At 36.8% G+C, this 21,245-nt stretch overlaps 1 protein-coding gene across 1 annotated transcript in view; it reads left to right on the top strand.

The window, feature by feature from the left end:
- Positions 1 to 21,245, top strand: part of LOC137623094 (uncharacterized) — a 46,515-nt gene that overhangs the window by 17,937 nt on the left and 7,333 nt on the right. The window contains 8 exon segments of the mRNA XM_068353754.1: positions 6,179 to 6,301; positions 6,303 to 6,326; positions 6,328 to 6,412; positions 13,051 to 13,737; positions 13,740 to 14,660; positions 15,084 to 15,305; positions 15,441 to 15,554; positions 19,187 to 19,332. Coding sequence (XP_068209855.1) covers positions 6,179 to 6,301; positions 6,303 to 6,326; positions 6,328 to 6,412; positions 13,051 to 13,737; positions 13,740 to 14,660; positions 15,084 to 15,305; positions 15,441 to 15,554; positions 19,187 to 19,332 — 2,322 coding nt within the window.

The following is a 21,245-nucleotide window of genomic DNA, read 5'->3' as shown; positions in this document are numbered from 1 at the left end:
CTTTTGGATCCCAGTTAAAAGTTTGGTGAACTAATCTCACTTGGGATTGCGAAGAGCGTGCCCAAATACCAAGTGACAATGGGTTTAGTCACAAAGGAACAAATGACTGCCAGATATCAGATAGATATAGTGTATTATTGGCATAAGGCAGAAATAGACAGATTCGTTTTTTTCTGACTATGATATCAAGGTAGTTAATCTGCTGCTGACTAAAATTTCTGTTTGTCAGTCTAGGGAAGAGATCAGTCCTTGGCCACATTTCCAGTCAGAGGAGGTGTATTAACAAGTCAAGTAGTTGCCCTCCTAGATTATGAGCTAGCTTTCTCCATCTCATCATAATCAGTAGATTTAAGCATGATAGAGGAATTTAGACCCAATGAGTTTCTGCCGTAACCTTTTCTTGTTATGACCAGCAAGGAAAAGCAACATATTAACATCAATGAATATGCAGGAAGCATGTATCTGTACCATTTTCCAACCAGTGTGTAGAAAGTTCCAGTGTTTTTTCATTTGCTTGGTCTTTACACTTTTGGTCTAATGTCAGTCCTGTTGATGTTAAGAGTACAAATATTTGCACCATGGGCAGCCTGAGCGCACCTTTTGGCATTTATTTTATAAAGTCTGTGGACTAATGTTATGTCCTAACAAAGATCGTAGCATAACTTAGGAAATGTTGTATCATCTTTGAAATTATTGCCAACATCTGGCTACAGAATTATCTTGAGGAATTCAGATATAGTTCCAACCGAGGAGGTTATACTTCTGTTGATGGAAATATTCATTTTGCTTTTATTGAATAATTCTACAGCATACCAATCACCGAATCAGTCTATGGTAATTAGGTACCTTGAACACCAGTGAAGAGCTCAAGCTAGGTTACGTAAGTCTTTGTTAGCCCTACTACTGTCTTAATCAGGGGAAGCTGTGACTGTGCTGGTTGCAATTTTTGTCATTTCCATGTCCTTTAATTAACTTGAATTCCAGAAAAATTTGTGTCACAGCAAGGTATTCTGCTCCCTACTAGAGAACTCGGACTTTGTCAACGAGCAAAAGCAATTTAATCAGGGTCAAATGGTTTATCTTCTTGGTGCTGAGAACATTGTTCCAGACTTTTTGTCCCTTTACAAAGGCAATCAAAGTTATGATAGACTGGTTTATTTTAGTGCCCTCGTTGGCACCAGTAGCAACTTACTCCAACAACTAACAAGGTAAAAGATTGCTATTTATTTGTTAGCTGGTGAAAAGATGGGTTTGTAAAAGAGATTGAATATCTTTACTAGAAGTTCATTTATATTTCAATCAGCAACCTGAAATGGGATGCATTATTTCGCAATTGTTACGACGATCATTTAATTTTTATAGTGAGATATTACGTCACTTATCAGGGTAAATTTGATAAACTTTCAATCTCTGTGCTTATGTGATCAGATTGATGTAATATAAACCATATGCTTTGTTCCATGGGAGTGTGCGTACACACACTATCCTATGGTAGTGCATTTAGCCTTTGGTTCTTGACATGGTCTGTTCTGAAAGGCTTCACATCCCTGTCATGGTTTCATAAGGGCTGGGACTCTTCAACAGCTCTATTTCTTGCCAAATTAGTGATATTTATATCATTATCATATGACTGATGAGTTGCTGTAAAAAAATTAGTTTTTATAACTATGTATTTTTCATACAAACCCATCATCAAGAATGCTTACCGCCCATCCCTTCATTCTCATACTATCGTGTACTTACCACCCATCCCTTTATTCTCATACTATCGTGTAATTATCGCCCATCCCTTCATTCTCATACTATCTTGTACTTAAGGCCCATCCCTCCATTCTCATACTATTGTATAATTATCACCCATCCCTTCATTCTCATTTTATCGTGTACTTACCGCCCATCCCTTCATTCTCATACTATCGTGTAATTATCGCCCATCCCTTCATTCTCATACTATCATGTACTTCCCACCCATCCCTTCATTCTCATTTTATCTACACTATAGAATGAGCGGAATATTTTCTATTGTCTGATGCATATGCTTTCACATGTAGATCATCTGTTCATTGTCTTAAAAATTTCAGAATTGGTTTTTGTAAGCAATTACAACTGTGCCTTGGGTTAAATATGGTTGGTGGGATTGTGTGAATAATGTGTTTTATCTTTAAATGGTTGTAAAATTTACTAAGGAGCTGAAATTATCAATTCTATTGAAGTTATTAGATATGGTTGAAATATTTGTTAAGCCAGGCATCCATTTGTTGAGGACCAAATTGATTGAATCTTGAGGTCTCCTGTAGTGGATATGTCTACAAAGAGTTGAGCATGATTTGTCTTTGTTGGGATATTTTTATAGCATCTTAGATCTTAGTTTTCATTAATAGTTGTAGTTGAATTTTATTGGTTTGAAAAAGTCTTTGAACTCTGTAGCTTTATCAAAATCTTGATATGATGACTAGCTTGCTTCTGTTAGTTAAGCTTATATTAGAATGCTACATGTACATAATGATCTGTCTGAATAATTGGTTTTTTAATCTTTTTATAAATGTTTACACTGCTAGAAATCGGGTAAATGTACTTCCATTTTGTGTATACCTGGACAAAGTTACCTAAATCATTATATGTTGTTGTCTTCCTTATAACTCTTTATGTCATGTTTTTCTTTGCTCTCCTCAGTTACAGGCCTTTTTTTTTTCTTTTTAAATGACCCCCAATACAAATAATACACGATATTCAGTGGCTGCAGGTGCAGTACTTGCATTTCCATATGTGATTTCTATTGAATGTTATCTTGTTTTGTGTTGGTAAAACATTTTTACCAGTATTGATGTTTAAGATTTCATCCTATTCTGTACTTGAGCCAGTCATTTGGGAGTGGTATAATTAAATAATTTATGCTGTAATCAATCACAAGAGAATTTTGTTTTATGTAATACAGGGAATTACTTTAGTAAAACCACAAAGTCTCATAATACAGCAGGCTCTCCTCAAAAGGAGGATATTGGAGTGAGGCTGCTGTATGGAGGTAGTTATGTTATTATACAGTTAGGCACAGGAATTCCTGGTACACTTTGCTCTAAGGAAGTGCACACTGTCCTACTCTTAATGAATGGTCATCCTAGCCCACATGTCAGGTCTTACAACCCAAGTTCATTGAATCCAATCCAGTGTAATATCAAAAGTAGTACAGCTAAGGGCTGTATGAACAGGGTAAAGGGAAAAGAAAGAACATGAAAAATGAGGGGTGTGCAGCTTTTTCCTGAATATGTTACAAAAGAAAATCTTCGATTTCCTTCAAGGTGTACGTCTAAGGCAAAATGCAAGCAGTTACCTCCAAAGGAAAATATTTTTACCTAAATAGATACAAAAATATCTGTTCATATGAAATAATTTATCTTATTTTCTCATAATTTGTAACATGCATGTGTTGTTAATAATCCACTGGATTTTGTTATAAATGCATGAATTTAAATTCATATATAAACTTATAGTATTATATATATTAATGGTTTTTATGTCTCGGATTAGTTGTTTGAGGAGTGGTGTAGACTGTCTTGCCATAAGGAGTATAATTGACTTGAAAAAACTTGTTAAATGTATTGTAAATCTGTTATATATACATCTTTAGCATTCATGTTACAATATTTTAATTATACAGTGCAGTAGTGTAGAGTATGTTAAGTTAGCACTATGAATATTTTTTTAATGAGAAACTTTATATGTGGGACGATGAATATAACAATTTTTTTAATGAGAAAATTTTTATGTGGGACGATGAAATATAACAATTTAAAGCAGATAACTCCTATCACAGGTTTATGGGAGTCATCCTTACATAACAAAATATATTAGCACTATTATCCAGTTTGGAGGATTGGGTTTAAACATTTACATCCTCAAGTCCAAGGTTTTTCATTTCAAAATTTTAATACATTATCAGATAACATTGAGCATCATTCCTCATTCTATTATGTGACTTCAAAGAAATCGTATGCTACTCCACTTCATTTCCAGTTTTGCCAGTTGTATTGCTTTGTATGATACAACTAGCTAATGCAGATCAATAGTTAACAACCTCTGCATTCCAAAAGAACTCTGCCAATGATGGTTTGGGTCTCTTAAAACCATTAAGGTTTCATGGGACTCCATTGAGGAACTTCCTAAATACTTGCACCTTCTAGGATTGGTTGTCCACTGCTTAGATGCGAGACTTGACGTTTGGAATCTTTAATCTTGAGTTTTTTCCAACACGGAGTACTTACCTCGAACTACTTTCTTAGGAGTATCTGGGATATCCTCTCATCCGACCAGAATTTTGTGTAGTTTACCCTATTCCCGTTCTCTATGCTGGGTAGTCTCTGGCAGAGTGATACGCGCCCAGAGATGACCCGGGGTCAGAGAGTATGCTTTCTCAGGTCTCGCTCCTCTGTAAGTTTCTGGTCGCGTCAGCGTTAACACACCGACGCTCTCTCTTAACCCAGTGCGACCCTTTGTGTCTTCGATCCCTTTGTGTCCCACGCGTTTCCCACGTGGTCCCATGTGTGCTTCCCTTCCTTTCCCTCTGTGTTCCTGTGTCTCGCGGTATATTGCTAGTGCGTTATGGAGCAGCCCCATCGTTGCCCTGGGCCTATGGCCGGCAAATGACCAATTCTATTTTAGCAATATCTCAAGACATTCTTCTGAGGGTATGGGATAGACTTGTGTGGTGACTACATGAATGTCAACTCTGGTGTTCCTGTTGGTAGTGTTCTGGGCCCTTTACTTTTTATATTATTTATATACAAATATAACGTTTGCTATAAGAATAAGCTTGTTGCTTATGCAGATATTGCAATTCTCTTTCAATTGGTCCCATTTCTTAAGGGTAAACCTATAGATGTTGGATTTCTTACCTGATATCTGGCTAAAATTGATGTATGGTGCAAAGTAGGATGTATGAACTTGAACCTCATAGAAATTTAAAGCATGGTTGTTATCAAGTCCATGATATTAGATCCTTCCTACCCTGATCTTTTTAATGATAATGTTTCTGTAACTTCATGTACAGCATATGAATTGCTACATATATCTGTTGATTGTAAAATCACTATTGTGAAAAATCGGGTGTGTCTCTTCCTCGGTTATATTAGATATTGATGTACAGTATTAAAAAATCCTTAAAGATTTAATGGGACCTGTCTATCTTGAGGAAATGTTTTTATTTTCCCATAGTTTGAATCTTTAATGGCCTTACCTTTTCTTAAATGATAATCAGAAATTTTGTTTTGTGTTCTAGTTAACTTATATAACAAGGATACAGTAAAAATTATGATAAATGAGTTGGGCAACTCGGTAGTTTGATTAGAATTGGGAAACTGAAAAAGTTGTGTAACTGGGTAGTAGAGCCAACTGCACATTGATATTAGGTTCAACATTATGCTACAGAAGGAGAGGGTCACATGGCTTCCTCTTAGGTTGTGCCAAGAGAACCAGTAGTTTACCTTTCCTAATAGGAGAGACTGAACCAAAATAATTCAATCTTTATGGGAATTAAAGAATGGAAAAATTTTGGACAAATACATATTCCAAAATTGTGGTTTTGCCTAGTATTGTGTCCATTGTATCATATGAAGACTAGAATGCTTTAAAATTAATAGGTGCTGTACATTGTATTGTTTGTGTAAAGATCAAATCATTTGAAGTAATAAGTTATTAGACATATATTCCAGTACTTGAAAGCCTAAGATACTGTATTTGTTACAGAAAGGTTACTGTAAAAAGATGGCAGGAACTTTGATGGTTGGATGATTAGACCCCTATTTATGGCCACCAGATTATTGCAGTTTTCTAAATTTGCTTAAATACTGTATATAAAAAACTACAGTATAAATTTTCGAAAGAGAGGACTGAAAAGATGAAGGTAGCAGACCAGAAAAGCTGCAATGCCTTCTCAAAACTCTTCTGCTGTCTTAGTGGATTATTTTTTGGGGGGTGGATAAGGCTTGCTGACTTCATGTATTTCAGCAATAGCAGAAAGACTATGAATATATTACGTCTACATTAGTTTTTTTTTTTCTCATGCATTTCAGTTCTGCATATTATTTATTAACCTAAAAACATTAATACAGTTATATATATTGCTGAACTAGATATGTGGATGATCAAAGTATGAAATTTATAATTACTATCGTAATCTTTCCAGTCGACAGGATCTGTTGGTGGTACACTAACAAATACCAGTAATGGCTCGAAAAACTCTACGCCAAAGTCATCAGCATCCTTAGATTTGCTAGCTGACCTAGGTAACCAGTCTGCATCTTCAGTCCAATTCAAATGATCCATTTGCCTCGCCCAACTAGTACCCAAGCACCCAGCTCGATTCGCAGCCCGTCGTTTGCAAACTTTGAAAATGCAAATATCTTTACAAATACTGCCAGTAAGTACAAAAATTATATTTGCAGGTGTATTTCTTATATTTACAGTACAGTACACAGTACATATAGTGGTGTAGTGAGGGACAAGGAGTTTTATCTAGATGATTTACATTATGCCGTACATATACTTTTTCCTGTTCTTTGTGCAAATTGTTTATCTGAACCTTTATCTATTGATGTGTTAGGTTTCTCTTCTCTGTAAAGCCATGGAACTTATACAATACAGTAAAATACAATGAATTCATTAAAAATCAGTCATTTTAGATGCTATGCCTAGTACAAAAAATACATCTCGTAAGGATCCAAACATTAACTACAGGAGTACAAAAAACAAACAAAAGGACTATGAAGAAAAGAAATAGAGCTAATAAAGTGAAAGAAAGAGGCTAATATTGAAAGTCATTCCAGAAAGACTCAAATGTCATCATGTTCTCAAGTATTCCGGCTTATGTTTTAACCTTTTAAAATTCCAAAACAATTTTTATGCAAAACTTTGATGTCTTATTGCTTTGGGGTTGACATTGGTTGATGTGAGGGTAGATTAAATCCTTCTCCTTCAAAATTAATCTGTTTTTTCATACAACTTTATTTTTTAGCCCAATTTTAATTAGAAAAGTATATTTAATTGTGTATAAAAAATTTAGTGTTTTCTTTTTTATTTTCAATTTAACACTTATGAGACAAAGTATTTATTGATAACACCGCTACCCGTGACGTTGAAAAGAAACTAATTACCCCAAAAAGACAGGGTTGTTGAAACAAGAAGTATTGTTTGTAGGAAATAAAGTATTTATATAAATCTGTTAATTTTGGGTACGTAGTAATCACCACACATATATGAAGTTTGACTCCTTGATCCATTGCCATGGTCGATAGTTGAACACAGAATTTCTGCTGTTTTTATAAATTGTAGGCAGTCATTGCACGAATACTCTCTCTATGCGAATCTTATATATATTATTTGTTGTATCCAAACCTTAAATTTCTATCATGATACAAAGTATAAGTAATGATGGTAAAAGGCAATCAATAGACATAAATTGTAAAAATAAGTCAGACTAGTAAATGGAGAGAAAATTATCAATTATTTGGTGGGTATAAGTATGAGCCATCCCTTTACTCTATTTCTCTTCAAGCAAAAGATCAGATGAATATAGTCTCAACATAAACAAACATGACTCTTTCAATCTTATAAACATAATTTGTAATCCCCATAAACACATATGTACTATATACATCACTTATTCAAATGTGCAAAACAAACACAAAACATCATGAAATAGTACTCTCTCTCTCTCTCTCTCTCTCTCTCTCTCTCTCTCCTCTCTCTCTCTCTCTCCTCTCTCTCTCTCTCTCTCTCTCTCTCTCTCTCTCTCTCTCTTCATAAATATATATATATATATATATATATATATATATATATATATATATATATATATATATATATTATTATAATACAGTATAAAACTGTAGTACATTTTGTTAGATGAAGTTTACTGTTTTTTTATAGTCTTATAAAGTCAATCTCTTGATTATTTTCTGTTAAAAAATCTGTGGTTTTGCAGCTCTCTCTCTCTCTCTCTCTCTCTCTCTCTCTCTCTCTCTCTCTCTCTCTCCTCTCTCTCTCTCTCTCTCTCTCTCTCTCTTCTCTCTCTCTCTCTCTCTCTCTCTCTCTCTCTCTCTCTCTCTCTCTCTCTCTCTCTCTCTCTCTCTCTCTCTCTCTCCTCTCTCTCTCTCTCTCTCTCTCTCTCTCTTCTTAGTTAAAAACTGTAGTACATTTGCTAGATGAAGTTAGCTGTTGTTTTATTGTCTTAAAAAGTCAGTCTCTTGATTATTTTTAGTTAAAAATCTGTGGTTTTGCAGCACTTTTCTATCAGTGATCCATATAAAAGGAAGCAGTAGCAATGAAATCAGATTTTTTACGTAATAGGATTACCTACTGACGCTATTTATAGGGGTATTACTTTAGGGGAAGCTGAAAGGACGAGCCATTTGAATTTTTGCGAGGGTAAACTGCCCATCCTGCTGGTGAGCAGAGGGGGAAGGGGGTTAGTCAGGTACCCCTCTCACTCACACACCTGTGACTGTGCTTCACTTTACTTTTGGCTCGGAGGGAGAGCGGTTGTTGCCGCTTTTCCTCCTCATCCATTTTGGACTGCCCATTACATCGGTCATCCCCGTTGGTGGTTAGCCTTCTGTATTACTCAGCCCGCCGCCGTATGGGAATCGTCATCGTTTGGATACTCCTCCGTTCAGCTGTTGTCGTCGCCTTCCCCTCTACATGGAATCTGCTAGGGGAAGGGAGTGCGGCCCTCTCAGCGCTTGATTTCGATCTTTCTTTTACTCAAGATCTTCGCCGCTCACTTATCGTGGGCAGCTAGTAGTATACTCTGTGGGGGAGCACCTTTCCCATTCGCAGGTTAGGTTCCGCTTCCGAATGGTTTTGTTCATTAAATAAGTGAAATTATAACTGTTTGTAGTTTTAACTTTTCAGCTTCATCTCCGCGGAGAACCCCCTTCCCGCTAGAGGGTCGAGGGGTTTTTCCGAGTAGTTAGTTTTCCTAGCAGAATTAGTTATTTGTAATTCTTGTGTTGTTACAGTTTTTTACACTGCCGCTCTCCTTCTCCCGTCGATGTCGTCCAGGGGAGGGAGTGCGCAGTCCTTAATTGATGTCTGTTCTCTCAGTGGACATCTTTCCTGTCTTCAGACAAGTTGCTCTTCCTAAGGGAGTTTTTGTTACATAATTTGTTTTATTTTTCCTTGGTTAGCGATGCTGTTCTTCGTTCGGACTAGATAGCCGAAGTAGAAGAGCAGTGCTGTTCGTTCCTGGGTAAGTCACTGCGCCATCACTTTCCTGTCCTCCTGTGCCTGTGGCAGCTTCTGATCAGCACACCATCTTCGAGGAACTAGCTTCGGCTACGTTTTCTCATGCAGCGCTCAATGCATACCTTCAATTTGAACAAGGTTTATTGATGGGAAGCAAAGAGTGCTGCCCGGAGGTCCACCTCCAGGAGTTGGACTACTTTTACTTTCCCTTTTGAGGGAGAGTTATCTTCCCCTGGTGTTTGGTTGTCCTCCCTTCCGAGGGAGAACTTCCCTTCACCATCTTCATTGATCGTCAATTGCTGTTGCTGTTTCTTCGCCAAAGACTACGTTCCACCTCCATGCTGAGTCAATGATTCCGTCAGGAGCGGAGTAAAGTCGAAGGCAAGTCTCTCCTGCGAATGTTCCCCTCTCGCGCCAACGAGAGAGGCCACTCATAGAGACTTTCGGATTTCTGCTGCAGCTGATCAGCTTCCTGATCCTCCTGCCCCTTGGGGGTTCGTCACTGTTGTCTTTGACCCCACCGTTCTCCTCCGCCTTATAGGTGCTCCTTCGCCTTTGGCAAAAAGACGCCTTTTGGGCTCTTCAGCCTCATCAATGCAGCTCTCCTCTTCAGAGGATCCTTCTCATCCTGATTCTACTGGTTCCCGACCTTCGCCCTGTTTCTTGGGACTTGCCTGCTCATCAACAAACCCTGGTACGTGATGCACCGTCGAGGTCTCGTTCGCGATCCTCTCCTGGGGATGTTTGCCCTTCCAAAGGAAAGGGCACATCCCATCTCCAGATCATCGTTCGGCTGTTCGCCAGCCACCTGCTCTAACTTACTGCAGCTCGTCTTTTTCCAGTCACGCCGATCGCTGATCACCAGCTTGTCAATGGTAATCGTCAGGTCACTGTTCACCTGCTCATCAACGAACCCCGGTTCATGACGCACGGTTTCTTTCGCGATTCTTTCCTGGGGATGTTTGCCCTTCCAAAGGGCACATCCCATCTCCAGATCATCGTTCAGCTGTTCCGACCTACTGCAGCGCATCTTTTTGCTAGCTTGACCTCCAGTCTCGCCAATCAGCGATTGTTAGCTCGCCAATCACTGATTGCTAGCTGTCTTTCGCCGATAGCTAATCGTCAGCTTGCCGATCGCTAGCTCGTCTTTCTCCGACCGTTGACCTCCAGTCTCGCCAATTGCTGATCGTTAGCTCGCCAATCGTCAATTGCCAGCTCACCGATCGCTGGCTCGTCGTTCACCAATGGCCAATCGTCAGCTTGCCGATCGCTAGCTTATCTTTCACCGATCGTCAACCTCCAGTCTCACCGATCACTGCTTGCTGATCGCTAGTTCGTCAATCCTCGTTATTCAGGTACTGTACACGATTGCTAGCTCACCGATCAACGATCTTCGTCAGCACGAGTAAAAATAAGAAGAGGATCACAAAGCACTATTTCTGCTTGGATTGGCACGGTCACTGGTCATGCTCTGAATCCAGATCCTCTTCCAACATAGTTACGTCCCTGACCCTTCAGAAAAACTACTGCGACGTAGGTTTCCACAAGCAGGCGAATGGAAATGTCAAACGACTCTTACCGCTCATTGCCTGCAAGACGTAACCCACAGAAGACTCGATACGTTCTTTATCGGTCCTATGGTGTTTGCACAACAACTTGGGTTAGTACCTCAAGCTCCTTATTGGACAAGGAGCAGAGGGTTGAGGGCATTGGTTACCCGGTGTTAGTCTGAGTGAATGAAAAGGAATATCTGGCTCTTTTCCTTTCTTCATCCTCCCCTCTTTTGGGGAAATCAACATCCTGGGTCCTCTGCATAAGCTGGCCTCACCACTGTGGGTAAACTATTGCTCCCTTGTGTAACCTAGTATTTTTTCAATAAAGTTGAATTCCCATACCATGGCAAGATGGTATTTGGAATGTCTTGGTCAACTTGTTTATTTTCTACAGACTGAATAACCTATACCTTGACAGTCACACTGCTAGTAACTCGACACACAGCTTGTGTAGGCCATAGACCATGCTTAGAGAGGTTTAGCGAGCTGTTTGGGTCTCCTTATTTTTGCACTATCATACGCAATATGGAATTCCCGGGTAAGACCAAAAAGCCAGATTGGCAGAGATATCCGCCCTCCTAATGGGTGAGTCACCCTTATAAATAGCATTGTTTTGTATTCCAGTAATGGAACAAATGACAAATTTGGAAATAATTTGTATTTTTCCTAGTAATACGAACCTTAGTTCTTTATACATACTTGGCTGGCAACCCTGTCTCCTGTTGAAGTCCTACCTCCAAGCAAAGTGAAGCACAGTCACAGGTGTTTGAGTGAGAGAGGGTAGCTGGCTACCCCCTTTACACACCCCTGCTAACTAGCGGAATGGGTAGTTAACCCTCGCTAAAATTCTAATGGCTCGTCCTTACAGCTATAGCTAAGGTTTGTATCGTTAGGAAATATACAAATTATTTCCAAATTTGTCATGTTATTTAGTCATTTGCTGCTGTCTTTACTATCAGTATTCAGGACACCAATATATCTATATGGCAATCTAAAATGAGAATTTAGCTTTGAACTGCAGTATGTTGTCAGGAAAAATTTATAAATATTATGTTTGTTTTTGTTAGTAGAACTACATTTTGGTTCTCATTTGCTCCTTGCGATTACTAGTACTGTATATTCTTTTGTACATAAAATAGTTGTGTGTTTAAGTAACCTCTGTGGTTCATTGAGAACTCTATTATTAATATGGTAGAACCTGATTGTGTATCTGAACTGTTTTAAAGATCATCCTCAATGTTGTTGAAAATATTTTATATAGATAAGTTGAAAGTGAGTCATCCATTTATATCAATCCTGTGGATCTTCTTTTATGGATATTAGGTCTGTTTTTTCTTTGTCTACATCTGAAAAGTAGCTGAAAGAGCATAAATATGTACTATTGCTTCAGATGTACCAGCAGTTTGTCCTGGGTAGATTTGTTCATCTCATTTCATCGTAACAAGAATTCAACTTTCGTAGTTGAGACTAACTCTTGAAGTGTTTGTTACCCTCTTGTTGGAAAAATACAAATGACTAAAACTTATTTTCTTCAGCTAGTCATTTTGGAATTTTGCCTGTAAGTCTCTTTTAACAAATACTTAAATCATCTCATTTTTGAAGTCCTAATGCCCTTTAACCCAACTTTGAGGACAACTTGAATCTAAAACTGGTATATCTTGGTGGTCTTATAGGTCTTAACAGGTCTTGGCTAAATTATAGAATGATTTCATATTGCAGATATTTTAGAGAGAAAAAAAAAAAAAGACTTTTATTCACGAATTGTAGTTTTTTATTTCCCTTATTCATAAACTTAACATTCTGCTTAGTGAATTTTTATATTTTTCATTAATTTATTACAAAATATTGTAGCTTAAGATAGACATTTCTGTAGTCAACAAAAATCTTAGATTTTTTAAGTAAGTAGAAGGATTTCAGTATGCAATAAAATACATCTTGGCTCAGGTAAGTCTCTATTTACTAATATGTCATTGGTAAAAAAGTTTATGGAAACATGCTTATAGAGGGTGCTTGTGAGAGGATGCTAACATCTAATAAGTATAGAATTTTGATTCCTTAAAATGACTTTGTGGCACCATAAATTACATGCCTTTATTCCCAAAGATATCCTGCTTTTTTTCAACTTTAGAAAGGCAAAGTTAGGCATGAGATACATTTATAATACTATAGTGTAGTAATTACACTTTGTAAATATATAATTTTCTGTTTTTTTCCTTATCTTGCTCGATCTGTAGGTGGTGTCTCTTTTCTCATCCCCCAGAAAATCAGCCTCCTCAAATACAAACGTCCTCCTCTCAGACATCCCTGGGTCAGCCCTCTCCTCCTCCTCTTCCTATCATTCCTCCTCCTAGCTCCCGTCCCCCGACGCAGTCTCCCTCACCCCGTCGAAGTCCAAATTGTTTCAGCCAATGGGAAGCCTTTGATGGGGAAGAGGCTAATGCAGCCACTCCCCTGATTCCCTCAGTTGAAGCCCAGTCTGGCTTGGATGTCACTGGTAGACCCATTAATAGTAAAGGAAAAAACAATCCAAATGTAATATTTGCAGCTGGAGTGAGTGCCCAGTTTGTGTGCCCAACTAACCCTAATTTTGCAGCATGCGCTCGAGAAGATGGTAAATTACTTGGTAATTCAACAGCTACATTTTACTCTTCTTCAGCACCCAGCCGTGTAAGTATGTTGAGTGTTGCACTGAATGAATCAAAGTCAAATGTAGAAGAACAAATCTCTAGTTCAGATAAAGATAAAGATAAGGCCGCCAAGATCATTAAGACCAAAGCAAGTCATCCTCAAGGTAGTCCTAGTTCTGTACTGAAACCCTCATTGAACTCTAAAGCTGATGACTTGAAGGAAGATTCTTGTAGTGAAGACTTATCCTCTATCCAAGAGTGTAATGAGGCTAGTAAAAATTATTTTCCCACAGTTGTCAAGCCACGACAGACAAATTCAAAAAGTTTGGCTCATTGTTCATGTCAACTTCAAAACAGAGTGGAAAGTCATATCAAAGAGTCGGTGGTGGGAATTGCCACTTGATAAACAATCCTAAAGTCAATCAGTCAGTTGAAAATATGAGTGTGGAAATAGGTCAGATAGCCTTAGAGTTGGAGAGTGGGAGAGTTAGGTCTGATCCCAGGCCTATTGAAGGCTGTGCCAAGGTTATTGACGAGGTAGGTAGCTCTTTTCCTAGTGTCAGTAGTGTTGAGTCAAAAACTAATAATCCATTTTTAAATGCTGATGATTCTGAGTCTGCAGCTGCTGATGGAAATACTGTCTTTGATAATGTGCCCCATTTCAGCAAAAGAAGATTAGAATCCTCCAGACCTATATCTGTCATTAGCAGAATGAAGGAGACCAGTGTTTATAGTAGCAGTTGCCCCTCTAACACACTTCCTGTCCGTGCATCGCCATCTACTAACCCATTTGTACCCGTTTTTCAGCCTGTCACTAATACTCTTACAGGGACACCTAAAACCAAAGACAGCAGAACATGGAGCAGGGCCAGTGGAGATTACTGCCATTTAAATAGTTTTGACAACAATAGTAGTGCTTCAGATGTGTTTGTGCATGATTTTGAACAAATTTTGCCCCTTGACCCATTCTATGATACTGACAATAGCATGACCGCTGCTGATTACATTATTGCAGGCTCCACCTCCAGCAACAAATCAACTCCTTCAGGCCCCCCTCCTACTTTTTCCAATAGTCCTTTGACTCCTATGGCTCCAGGCTCCTCCTCCTCCTCCCTCCCCACGCCTTCCTCTGCCAATCACACCAATCAAGCCTCCAACCAGCCTTTGCAAGATCGGTATGCAGCGCTGAAGGATCTTGATGAAGAATTTAAAACCCAGAAGGAATCTGAAACTGTGACCTCAAGTTAGTATATCTGGTGGTTTTGTTTTTCTCATTTGCATAAGAGATGAAACATATTTCATTCCATGTCAATATGAAATTGGTTTTGTGCGCCGTATTGTGGTTTTATTTTTTTTTGTCGTATTTTATATATGGGAAGAACTGTAATGATGTAATTTGATATTATATATACAGTAATTTAGAAAACCATCTACATTTTTTTTTTTTTTTTTTATAAAACAGAACTTGATTAATGATTTCTTTATCAAAGACTTTCATTTACTGTGTTCAGATTACTGTACATTTGTTCAGTACAACCCCTAATTAATACAGTGCCATGAATTGAACATGCAAAGCAATAGAATGTTGTCTAGTATGATTTCTTGTAAGAACATACACTGCATTTATCACAAGTACATTATATTATGTTTCTCGTATGATTTTCAGACGGTGGGGGCAGCTGGGCGATACCAAACGGAAGTCATCACAGTTCAACCAACGTTTTTAATGGAAGCGTATTTGGTTCTCCTGGTGCTTCTAGTAATGTTTACTCTTCAGGACTAGTCAATGGTGGTAGTTCTGGCAGTGTTGGTGGTGGTGTGTTTGGTACTCCCCCTACAAATGGTAGCAGTACGTGGGCTAATTTTTCTGGTGCTAACCCTTTCTCAGGTAAATGAGGTATTAGTATTTTATGATTACTTGAGATTTCCTTAGGACACTTTTGCTATATTTCTATGTTTTTCATGCATTATATCTTTAAATGCTGTAAAAAATTCCTATTTGAATTTACCATTAATTTTACAGGTTCCAGTAATGGAACAGGCAGTCCTTGGGCGAATGGTAGTAACACTTTTGGAAGTACAAACCATACCCAACAGGGATTTGGTTCAGTTGTGCAGCCTAATCCCTTTGGAACTAGTAAGTTATGTTTGTTTGTTACAATTTTGTTAATCTTAAATCTGAAGATATGTTATGCTTGGTGTTTAAAATTTTAAGTTATCCCGTGGTAGAATTTTTTTTTATTGAAAATTTTTAATTTCTTTATACAGTATTTTAATGTTGATTTTATTCTGATTTGAGAAATCAAATACTAAATTCAGATGTAAATACTCATTCTGTAGAGATTTTTCAGATAGCATTTTTATAAATTATTTGCAGATGTAATCTGTGTTTTTATAAGCTATTTGCTGGCGTATTCCTATAATTCCAGCTGAGGTTTGATTATTCTTTATGATAATATTTGCACTGTCATTACTCCAAACCATTAAATGATAACTTTTTTTTAAGGTTTAGTTCTGAATTGAAAGTCTATTTCTCTCTATCCATCATCATTTTGTAACATAATACAGTATTTAGATATTAGAAATAGATTTCCTGTCAAGGCAAAATTTGTAATTTTTGTTTCACGTTTGTTTTCACTGGTGTTAAATTTGTAACGAGTAAAACTGTAATTTAGTTGCTGCTCATATGAAGTTTGACGTATTTATTTCTTTGTATTTGCATGCAGCTTTATATAGGATGTGGGGTAAGTGCATAATAAGTTACGAGTTTAGCCATCTTATTTTTGTGATGATACAAGCTGTATCTTTTTAGACTTTACAATTCTAATTGGGTGCTACTTCCAACAATTCTAATTGGGAGCTACTTCCAACGCTTTACATTGCGTGACAATGTAGTCAGCACTAAGGATTCTTGGCAGCACTTTATCTGCCGCCATCATCAATTTCAGATTTTTCTTTTCAACGCTTTCGTTTGGTCACTTCGTGTATTGCTGCCCAACTTTTTTAACTTTAACTGTATTTAGTTTAACCTTTATCTGAAAAACAGTTTAGAAAACACTCAAGGTAACAGATGAGAAGATTAATAGTAATATATTGGGGGAAGTGCCTTGGTATATGTATGTATGTATGTATGTATTGTCTTCGTAATTGAACATTAATCTTCCCGTTATGATATTTATGAAATCATATACAAGTACTTCTCATAGAAAGACTTCTTGTACAACGTTAATTGACAGATTCGTCACTTTTTTACAGCTCCCATATTTATTTAATGACCATCTCTCGAAGTTACGAATGTGCAGTGGCAGCACAGTCGTGCGCATAAATGTACACCTGTTATGTTCAATACGTTGGGCAGAGACATCTGGCAGTGAATCTATCGTATCAGTACTCAATACTGTCAATAGGCAATACAGTTTCCCTCTCAGCATCACTTGTTCTTTCCTAAATCTCATGTTGTAGCGTTCGATTGTGTGATTTAACTCTCGCATAAGTACGTATTCCCACATTTTTTTTCAAATTGTCCGAAAAAAATTGAGAGTGTGACTCCTTCAGGATCTGCTAAGAAGCCAGAAAGATCAATTACAATGGAAACTAAATAAGGTATGATAAAATAACATGAAGGTGGAATGAAAATTCATTTGATTGTAAGTGATATTAAGTAGGCGCATTCTACAGTACTAAGGACAAGGAACGTTTAAAGGAGACGGCGAAACCAAAATTAAAATAATCGGTAATTGCCGTTTTTTAAATATACCTTAAATTGATAATAAAGTTCAAAATGAATAAATGAAGCTCGGGTAACAATGGGAAATAAGAATTCTTAGAAACTTCTTGCAATACACATGTTATAATTTCCAATAAAACTAAAGATGAACAGACAAAATTGAATGTTGTAAGCCCAGTTCAGTCTTAAGATATAGTAAAATAAAATTTAAATCTATTCTGTGTATGTGCCTGTGTGTGAGGTGGGTTGGGGGGCCACAACACCCTTCAAAGCTAATGTCTTTTCAAGTATGTTGGTAGGCCTAGGGTCTTTTCAAGTACAGTATGTTGGTAGGCCTAGGTAACTGATAATAAATGTAACCAAACCATATTTACCTTACGTTTTATTGACATGATTTCATAATAGATAGATTATTTGATGAAAAATTCCATATCAACAATGAAATCAACTACTGTATCAACTTGGTGAGTCCAGAGTCCAGCTGACATAATGTAAACATGGAGTTGTCATTTCGTTCTCGGCAACCTTTATCTTTCTCTAACCTATTGATAATTTTAATGTTATTGTTAATGATGGTATGTTAAAGCATTAATTTTTGTACAGTGTATATATAAGAGATTTATATTTTGTTTTCCCTGTAGGTTCTCGCACGTTGGCTAGCTTGTGTTTTTGGCAATGAATAGCCTTATTTTCGGTAATGAGTCGACAGTATTCTCTCTCTCTCTCTCTCTCTCTTCTCTCTCTCTCTCTCTCGTCTCTCTCAATCTCTCTCTCTCTCTCTCGTCTCCTCCTCTCTCCTCTCTCTCTCTCTCCTCTCTCTCCTCTCCCTCTCTCTCTCTCTCTCTCTCTCTCTCTCTCTCTCTCTCTCTCTCTAAGGTATAGTTTTTTTTTTTGTCTGATAATTTTTAAGAGAAAGATTTTGGTTTCTTGTGCTATACAGTATGTAAATATTGTATAACACCTGAGAGAGAGAGAGGAGAGAGAGAGATCAGCTGGTTTAATAGAATGCAGTGTTTTTGTTTAAGTTTCTTGTATGCTTCCACCAGAAATAAGGAAATGCTCACCACCATCAATATCGTCATGTTAATTTCATTCGTAACTAAGATTTTATTTGTTAGAGAGGAGTGAAAGGTTGCGAGAGGTAGCTTTGAAAATGCAGAGGTAGATGTAGAGAGAGAGGCTTTTATATACTGTGTACTACACAAAAAATAAATGTTTGTAAAGAAAATCTATACTGTTTAAAATATATGACTAAGAAAATATTGCTGACTCGTTACCGAAAGTTAGGCTATTCATTGCCGATAAACGAACCCAGCCTGTGTGTGAAAACCTTGAAAACCCAAAGAGAAAAAAAAAAAATAATACTTTTATATATCTTGTGCTAAACAAAAGTAATGTTTTATAATACCCTGTACAGTAATTTGTATAGAAAAGTTATACATTTTGAAATATATGACTGACAGAATATTGCCTACTCGTTACCGAAAGAGAGGCTATTCATTGCCGATAAATGAACCTTTTGTGTGAAAACTTTCTAAAAACTCTTGGGTAAAATAAAAAATAAAGCTTTAATAAACCATCTGCTCTGTAAAACAAAAAAATAAGGCTTTCATATACTCTTTACTTTATGAAGAAAACCTGTACACTTATTTGTGTATTCTACTATGATTGAAAATTAAGTCTACTATTCAAAATAAAAGAGAATAATTCGATTAACGACCAATTCGATCAACGGAGTCTTTTTCGGTCCCTATCTTGTGGTTGTATGAGGAGTAACTGTATAGCATTTTTATTGAAGCAAATTTCTAAAATGGATTTGTATTCCTACAGGTTTTAGGGGTAAAGAAAAGAGGAGTTGACATAATCCCCTCTGTCTTAATTGAGTCATTCAACTATCTCCTTTGAGTTCCTTATTACCTTTTCTTTACCACTCTTTCTCTTCCATGATTAAATATAGAAAAATTAGATTTTATGCTTGCTTATTCTGTAATTTTCTTCATATATGTTTGTTGGTAGTGAGTGAATAGTTTTTTCTTCTGCAGCACCTGATCCAAACTTCAACCAGTTTGGCAGTAGTGCCCCCATTAATGGAACTTCTCCAAACAATGGTGCTTGGGCCAACTTCAATCAACAACCGCAAACAAAGATTCAGTGGATGACAAGTAACGGGTCTGCAAATCCTTTTATGGTGAGTGTTTTCTTCATTTTTAAGTTTTATCAGGCATAATGTAGATCTTTCTGCTGTGCCATTTAAGTTTACAAAATGTAAGTTGTAAGATAGTTTTAGACTCTTCTCTGCTTGATATTGGTGTTTGAATTCCATGACCTTCTTCTCTCTCATCCATTCATCCATTCGCACCATCAGCCGATATACCCGAGAAGTACACAAATAAAAATGGAGCAAGTATGATGTATGAGATGATGGCACTTATTAAATGAAATTCCCTAACCAGCCTCCCATTTTGAGAAGCATAACTTAGTAGTGTGGAAGAGATATTCTGAATGAAGAAACTTTTGTTGTTGTGAAACAATTGCTCCTAAGGTTTTCAATAGAATGAAAAATTACTGATCTTGTGATTCTCATAATTTTTGTTCTAGTGAAAGTATTGCTCACATGATTATCAAAAGTTTTTGTATTAGTGAAATCATTGCTTCTTTAATTCTAAAACTTGAGTCATCAGTATTTATGTAATGAATTTCACACAATAAATTTTATTCTTTTAACGAATTAAGAAATAGTTTTCCGTTTTTTTTTTTTTCCAGTGAAATTTGATGTCCAAAAATTCAATTTAGAGAAGATACATTAAAAGCTATGTAAAGAATTATAACTACAGTTTTTCCGGTAGCAGTATTATTAACGAGCTTCATAAATTAAATATACAGTATTATTTGGCTTTTGCTATCCAAAAAAATATATATAGATCTTTAACTGTTTTTGCTCTTCAATTTGACCTTTTAATCATATGAAAGGTGAGCAAAATCATATGATGGGGATTACAATTTGTTGTTAGCGAGATAACTTTGAAATTTGCTTACAAGATGCTTTTAGACAGACTTTATGTCATCATCTCCTATGCCTATTGATGCAAAGGGCCTCAGTTAGATATCGCTAGTTGTCTCTATCTTGAGCTTTTAATTTAATACATCTACTTCATGCTTCATAGTTCTCAGCCATATAGGCCTGGGTCTTCCAACTCTTCTAGTGCCTTGTAGAGCCCAGTTTAAAGTTTGGTGAACTAATCCCTATTGGAGAGTGCAAAGTGCATGCCCAAACCATCTCCATTTACCCCTCGCCAAGATCTCATCCGCATATGGTACTCGAGTAATCTATCTTTATATTTTAATTTCTAATCCTGTCCTGCCATTTAACTCCCAATATTCTTCTGATGGCTTTATTCTGAAATCTACAAAATCTATTGGATATTGTTTCACTGTCACACCACGACTTCTGTCTGTACGGTTACACAGATCTCACTAAAGTGATATACTGTATAGCCTGATTTTTATATTTGATATCCAAATTTTACTTAACTTAGTCATTGTCTGATTTTCTTTGTTCACTCTTTCATTGAACTCAAATTCTAAATATCCTGTAATAGAGAATATACAGTAGTTCCTAAATATTTAAATGATTCCACCTCATTAATCTTTTCTCATTCCAATGATATTTCATCTTCTATTGCATATTCTGTTCTCATTATCTGTCTTTCTTCTATTTATCTTGTAAAAGATTATTCCTTATCTAGAACATAGAGCAAAAATACATGACTGATAACAAGGGCATGGATTATTATATTTAGTAATTACTCTTTCAAAAACTAGAATTTTAATAATCTGAGCCATTTTCTGTGAACTGGCATGTATGCAGTACCCCATTTTTAGTGTTAGCATCGCATAACAAACTATGATTTATTTTAAACTATACTCATTTTTTTTTAATGAGGCGCATTTGCACTGACTCGAAGTGGTGCCCTATTAGCTCGGAAAAGTTTCCTGCTATCTGATTGGTTAGAATTATCTTGTCCAACCAATCAGCGAGCGGGAAACTTTTCCGAGCTAAAAGGGCACCCCTGCGAGTCGGTGCAAATCTGCCTTACTAAA

Source organism: Palaemon carinicauda, chromosome 2 (assembly GCF_036898095.1).
Source record: "Palaemon carinicauda isolate YSFRI2023 chromosome 2, ASM3689809v2, whole genome shotgun sequence".
Classification (NCBI taxonomy): Eukaryota; Metazoa; Arthropoda; class Malacostraca; order Decapoda; family Palaemonidae; genus Palaemon; species Palaemon carinicauda.
The sequence above is the reverse complement of the archived record's forward strand: the minus strand, read 5'-3'. Positions and strand labels throughout refer to the sequence as shown.